This window comes from Hyperolius riggenbachi, chromosome 3 (assembly GCF_040937935.1).
Source record: "Hyperolius riggenbachi isolate aHypRig1 chromosome 3, aHypRig1.pri, whole genome shotgun sequence".
Taxonomy (NCBI): Eukaryota; Metazoa; Chordata; class Amphibia; order Anura; family Hyperoliidae; genus Hyperolius; species Hyperolius riggenbachi.
The window spans coordinates 19,555,559-19,562,522 of NC_090648.1; the positions used below are offsets into that span (position 1 = coordinate 19,555,559).

General features: G+C 49.2%; 1 protein-coding gene across 1 annotated transcript; it reads left to right on the forward strand.

Moving 5' to 3' along the window:
• Nucleotides 1-1,714: 1,714 nt before the first annotated feature.
• LOC137561885 (olfactory receptor 11L1-like) lies at nt 1,715-5,919 on the forward strand. Its single transcript, XM_068273237.1, has 2 exons — nt 1,715-1,893; nt 5,175-5,919. The coding sequence occupies exons 1-2, from the start codon at nt 1,715-1,717 to the stop codon at nt 5,917-5,919; spliced, it is 924 nt and encodes a 307-aa protein (XP_068129338.1).
• Nucleotides 5,920-6,964: the final 1,045 nt, after the last annotated feature.

A 6,964-nucleotide genomic window follows, 5' to 3' on the forward strand; every position in this document is an offset into this window, starting at 1 on the left:
AAATTCTACAATTCCCTGGAAGGTGAGACGGGAAGTAATATAAGGAACAACAATTAGCTAGGAACAAGCCTATAAGAGCCTAACTAAACTCTCCCTAGCAGAGTCTGTCAGAAGCTGTCCCTTAACTAATTAGTGTAGGCAGACTAGTGAGTAAAACGGCACAAGGACCTTGCCTTTTATAAGGGGGTGGGGGTGGGGCTCTAGGAGTGAGTGCAGTCTGATTAGCAACAATGTGCCTGCTGACTATGATGTAGAGGGTCAAAGTTCTGCTCAATAGAGCATTATGGAGCGAATCAAACTTCCGGGAAAGTTCGCCTGGAACCGTTCGCCGGCGAACCATTCGGCCTATCTCTACTATGAGTGTGTTGGGGGCACACTTAAGAGGAGAAGGTTGTTGCTTCATTGTGGACAGACCAAATTCGATCAATCATCTGCATACATTTTGGCAAAATCTTTGGTCACCTCAAATGATCATTCAATAAAGCCTACTACGCCAACACTGGGCCCACACTGCAGAATCACTGTTTTCTGGGTCACTTAACTGTCATTGAGCTTCCTCAGCCAGACCATAGGGGCTGGAAAACCATCATGGCTTGCACTCTCGCCAACGTGCGCACATTAAGATGGCGACCACTACTCAAGAATTGCAGCTGACAGAACTAACGTTTAAGTCCTGAGAGTCTCAACTATTAACAACTCTTTGCTGTGCATTAACTACCTAAAATCTGCCTAATGTCAATGGGGGTGACCAAGGCGGCAACCCCAGGACCGCCTAACGCCAATTGGCATCAAGTCCTGGGGCTGGGATTTGCATGAGATTGCACACCGATGTCCGCACATCTCCACATGAATGACGGAACACCGCTCTGCCATCAGTCTCCCAGCAGCGATCGTTGCTAGTAGACTGTTGGACAGCAAAACCATTGTCTATTTACTGTGTACAGTGCTGCGATCCACGCCAGTACTGTACTGGGGACAGCCGTGCGACACAGTTGTCCCCCTGGGGGACTGTCATAGGCTGAATCTTATGACAGACGATTGCTATGATTGGCTGGCTGGGGGAGGGAGGGATGGGTAGGGAAATAAAAAAAAAGTCATATTTATTAGAATTTTTTTTTAAATATTTATACTAAAATACACAAACATGCTGGCAGGGTAAAGACCCCACCAACAGAGAGATCTGTGGGTGGGCAGAAAAGGGGAGGAGGTGGAATCACTTGTGTACTGAGTTGTAAGGCCCTGCAGCGACTAAAGTCGGCACAAAATTATGTGAAAAATACACAAAAATGTACGTCAAATTACAAATGTGTATATGAAATCACTTGAATTTACAAATTGTAATTACGCATGGGCATAATTGCAAAAATTTACACAAAAGTTTGCGTTATCGTAATTAGCCGATTACGGTCATCACTACGGACAGTTATGGGCTGATGATACTCCAGATAATTCCATAAAACAGAACGTATAATAATCATAAAAAATCGAGTTCTTCTTTAAATGTAAGTACAACTCATTTACCTTTTATTTACCTTCCTCATTTATATTTCACTATTGATCAAACATTCTGTTTTTCCCACACAAGGACATTACTCTTCTATATCGGTATGTACTTTGTATCTGTATTTCCTCAAATTCTATGTTTTATTTCATAAGGGATATATTATGTCAATCTATTGTCTTTCAATTGAACATTCTTTCTTTACTGATAATAATGGTTGGAAGAAACAAAACCAGGATCTCGGAGATCCTTCTTCTTGGGTTTCCAAAACTCTCCAACTCTAAGAGTCTTCTAGTTGTCTTACTAACCGTTATTTATTGTGTGTCACTTTGTGGAAACCTCCTGATCATCGTACTAGTAGCCACAAGCAAAAAGCTTCAAACCCCCATGTACTTCTTCCCAGTGGCGGACATACGGCCGTGTAGGCCGTGCCGCTGCACAAGGGCCCCTGAAGTTCTGCTGCTTCAGGGGCCCATTAAGTATTGCAGGGTTTTTTTTTTTTTTTTTTATGTTTTTTTTTTTTAACCTGGGGGGCCCAACTCCTGTCCTCCCCCCTCACCTCGCCCCCCCCCCCCCTCATGCGGCGGGAGAGCGGAAAATACAAGAAGTCTCCGGCCGGGGCGGCAGCTGCCGCTTGGTCTCCAACTTTGGAGACATATCGGAAACTAAGCAGCAGCTGCCTCTAGCGTCTGCTGCAGCCCCGGCCGGAGACTTCCTGTATTTTCTGCTCTCCCGCCGGCTGCAGCGCATACCGGGAGGGGGGCCCCGAGGTGAGTGAGGGAGGATAGGAGTCGGGCCCCCCACCCGGATAGCTACCCACCCGGCTACCTTACCCACCCACCCGGCTACCTACCCCGCTACCTAACCATCCACCCGGCTACCTACCCGGCTACCTAACCAGGCTACCTACCCACCCACCCGGCTACCTAGCTACCCACCCGGCTACCTAACCACCCTGCCGGCTATCTACCTGGCTACCTACCCACCCGGCTACCTAACCACCCGGCTACCTAGCTACCCACCCGGCTACCTAACCACCCTGCCGGCTATCTACCTGGCTACCTACCCACCCGGCTACCTAACCACCCTGCCGGCTATCTACCTGGCTACCTACCCACCCGGCTACCTAGCTACCCACCCGGCTACCTAACCACCCTGCCGGCTACCTACCTGGCTACCTACCCACCCGGCTACCTAGCTACCCACCCGGCTACCTAACCACCCTGCCGGCTATCTACCTGGCTACCTACCCACCCGGCTACCTAGCTACCCACCCGGCTACCTAACCACCCTGCCGGCTATCTACCTGGCTACCTACCCACCCGGCTACCTACCCACCCGGCTACCTAGCTACCCACCCGGCTACCTAACCACCCTGCCGGCTACCTACCTGGCTACCTACCCACCCGGCTACCTAGCTACCCACCCGGCTACCTAACCACCCTGCCGGCTATCTACCTGGCTACCTACCCACCCGGCTACCTAGCTACCCACCCGGCTACCTAACCACCCTGCCGGCTATCTACCTGGCTACCTACCCACCCACCCGGCTACCTAACCACCCTGCTGGCTACCTACCCACCCGGCTACCTACCCACCCACCCGGCTACCTACCCACCCGGATACCTACCTACCCACCCGGCTACCTACCCACCCACCCGGCTACCTACCCACCCGGCTACCTACCCCGCTACCTAACCATCCACCCGGCTACCTACCCGGCTACCTAACCAGGCTACCTACCCACCCACCCGGCTACCTAGCTACCCACCCGGCTACCTAACCACCCTGCCGGCTATCTACCTGGCTACCTACCCACCCGGCTACCTAACCACCCGGCTACCTAGCTACCCACCCGGCTACCTAACCACCCTGCCGGCTATCTACCTGGCTACCTACCCACCCGGCTACCTAACCACCCTGCCGGCTATCTACCTGGCTACCCACCCACCCGGCTACCTACCCACCCACCCGGCTACCTACCCACCCGGATACCTACCTACCCACCCGGCTACCTAACCACCCACCCGGCTACCTACACACCCACCCGGCTACCTACCTACCCACCAGGCTACCTACCTACCTACCCACCCGGCTACCTACCAACCCACCAGGCTACCTACCCACCCACCCAGCTACCTAACCACCCACCTACCCACCCACCAGGCTACCTACCCACCCGCCTACCCAGCCACCCACCAGGCTACCCACCCGGCTACCCAGCCACCCACCAGGCTACTTACCCACCCGGCTAAGGGCTACCTACCTACCCACCCGGCTGCCTACCTACCCACCAGGCTACCTATCCACCCAACCACCCATGGGAGCTGCGCGCCGGATGGAGGCTGGGACAGGAGGTCTGCTGCTGCAGGTGAGTAAATGGTTTTTTTTTATTATTTATTTTAGCAGGTGTATGTTCTGGGCAGGTCTGCCACATGATTGCGTGTATGTTCAGGGCAGGTCTGCCACATGATTGCGTGTATGTTCTGGGCAGGTCTGCCACATGATTGCATGTATGTTCTGGGCAAATTTGCTACATGATTGCATGTGTTTTCTGGGCAAATCTGCCGACATGATTGCACGTATTTTCTGGGCATATCTGCCGACATGATTGCAGGTATTTTCTGGGCATATCTGCCGACATGATTGCAGGTATTTTCTGGGCATATCTGCCGACATGATTGCAGGTATTTTCTGGGCATATCTGCCGACATGATTGCACGTATTTTCTGGGCATATCTGCCGACATGATTGCACGTATTTTCTGGGCATATCTGCCGACATGATTGCACGTATTTTCTGGGCATATCTGCCGACATGATTGCACGTATTTTCTGGGCATATCTGCCGACATCATTGCACGTATTTTCTGGGCATATCTGCCGACATCATTGCACGTATTTTCTGGGCATATCTGCCGACATCATTGCACGTATTTTCTGGGCATATCTGCCGACATCATTGCACGTATTTTCTGGGCATATCTGCCGACATCATTGCACGTATTTTCTGGGCATATCTGCCGACATGATTGAATGTATTTTCTGGGCAAATCTGCTCACATTATGTGTATTTTCTTGAGAAAACCTGCACAATTATGTGAATTTTCTGGGGAAAGGGTCACCAAAACTTGGGCCCACTGTCTTTGCGTTGCACTTTTCAAGGGAACCTGAGGTGAGAATAATATTGAGGCTGCCATATTTCTCTCCTTTTAAGCAATACCAGTTGCCTGGTTGCCGTTCTGGTCCTCTGCCTCTTATTCTTTCAACCATAGACCCTGAACAAGCATGCAGCAGGTCAGGGGTTTCTGACAATATTGTCAGAACTGAGAAGATTAAGCTGCATGCTTGTTGCTGGTGTAATTCAGTTTATTACTGCAGCCAAATAGATCAGCAGGGCCGCCAGGCAACTAGTATTGTTTAAAAGGAAATAAATATGGCAGCCTCCATATCACTCTCACCCCGGGATCACTTTAAATTACAGTTAGCTCCGGTCATTGCCACGCCCATTTTTTGCCGCGGCGCTACGCGCCGCAGGTTCTATCCACGCCCATTTTTTGCCGCGGCTATAGCTGCACCCATTTTTTGACGCGGCGCGCTTCGCGCGCCGCAGGTCAGGGGGCCCACAATTGAGATTTTGCACAGGGGCCCACTGCTGCCTGTGTCCGCCACTGCTTCTTCCTCATTCATCTCTCTATACTGGACATCCTGCTGTCCACAGACATTGTCCCTAACACAATTGTTGGTATGATGAATGATGGACTCTTGATGTCCCTTACAAGTTGCATGACACAGTTTTGCATATTCGGAGCTTCTGAATCATTAGAGTGCTTCATATTAACAGTGATGTCTTATGACAGGTACCTCGCTGTTTGCAACCCACTCCGATACTCTTCAATTATGAACTATTCCTTATTTCTGAGGTTAATTCTGCTTTCTTGGTTGTTTGGCTTCTTGGCCATACTAGTGACTGGGGTGATGATAATCACTCTAGACTTTTGTGGACCAAATGTTATTGATCATTTCTTCTGTGATATGGTTCCGATTATGAAACTGTCCTGCTCAGATACCTTCATGGTTCATTTGGAAGCCCTGTTGTTGGGTGTACCTGTAATGGTTCTCCCTTTAACGATAACTGTATCATCATATGCATGCATCATTCAGGCAATTCTCAGAATCTCTTCCAATGTCGGTAGATGGAAATCTTTTTCCACTTGCAGCTCCCATCTGACTGTGGTCTGCATCTTCTATGGAACTCTTATTGGCATATACATGCTTCCGTCAAATGGTCTATCTTCAACTGTAGCCAAAGTAATTTCCCTATTATACACAGTAATGACACCATTGCTCAATCCCATTATATACAGTCTAAGAAATAAAGACATCAAAGAAGCTATGAGATTTACCACTGCCATGTAGTGTAACATTCTGTGGAGATGCAGCTGCGGGCAGTCATGATGCTGCTTCGGTTTCCCTGTCGGGCATTTCTCCTGTCCCTCTGGGACCTGTATGCGGGGAGGAGGCGCGTCAGCTTACCTGCCAGTCGGCTGACGTCAGAGGATACGCTCAGCAGCTCGGAATGGCTGATGGGCGTGGGCGTGGCCGAGGGGTCTCCTCCGCTTCTTAAGCCTCTGAGAATCACTTGCAAACTGTCTGCTGTTGCGAATGCTTTGTGTGAGCACTCAGACCTTAGTTAGTTCCGGTGTGCTTTGATCTGGGAGGAAACCAGGGATTTCACACAAGACTAGGAATTGATATTACTACTTTTATTATTGCTTGATTATCTGTGTATGACTCTGGCTCTCTTCTGACTACTCTTACGCTATCAGATTCTGTACTTTCGCCCATCTGATCCTGTTGCTGACTCTGCCTGAAATACCTCTATCCTTCTGCTTGCCGATTTTATACTATATCCTCCTGTCTGTTGCCGAACCGATCTGTCTGACCACTCTACTCACCAGTGAGCCCTTGTCACTGGTGAGGTTCCTTACTGATAGTGCCCACCAGCTCCTCTGGTGAGGTTCTGCCAAAACTAATCAGTATTACTGTTGCACCAAGCACTGTACACTTGCTATTACCTTGTTTACTATACTTGTATTATTGGTGATTCTGCAGATCACCACATAATCAGGTATAGTGTCTGCTTTATTGGTGATACTGCAGATCACACAATAATCAGACTTCTGTTTGCTACACCAATCGTTACATGTAGCTAGCAATTTGAATTAACAAACTTATAGCTCCCAGCCATCTACATGCAATTACTAACAAAGTAGGGTTGCATTATTAATATTATTATTATTATATACACAGAGTACCTTATATGCATTGTGCTATCAATGCTACAAAACCAGAATCTCGGAGATCATTCTTCTCTCGTTTCTAAATCTCTCTAACTTGAAGAGTCTTGTGGTTGTCTTACTCACTATTATTTATTGTGTGTCACTTTGTGGAAACCTCCTGA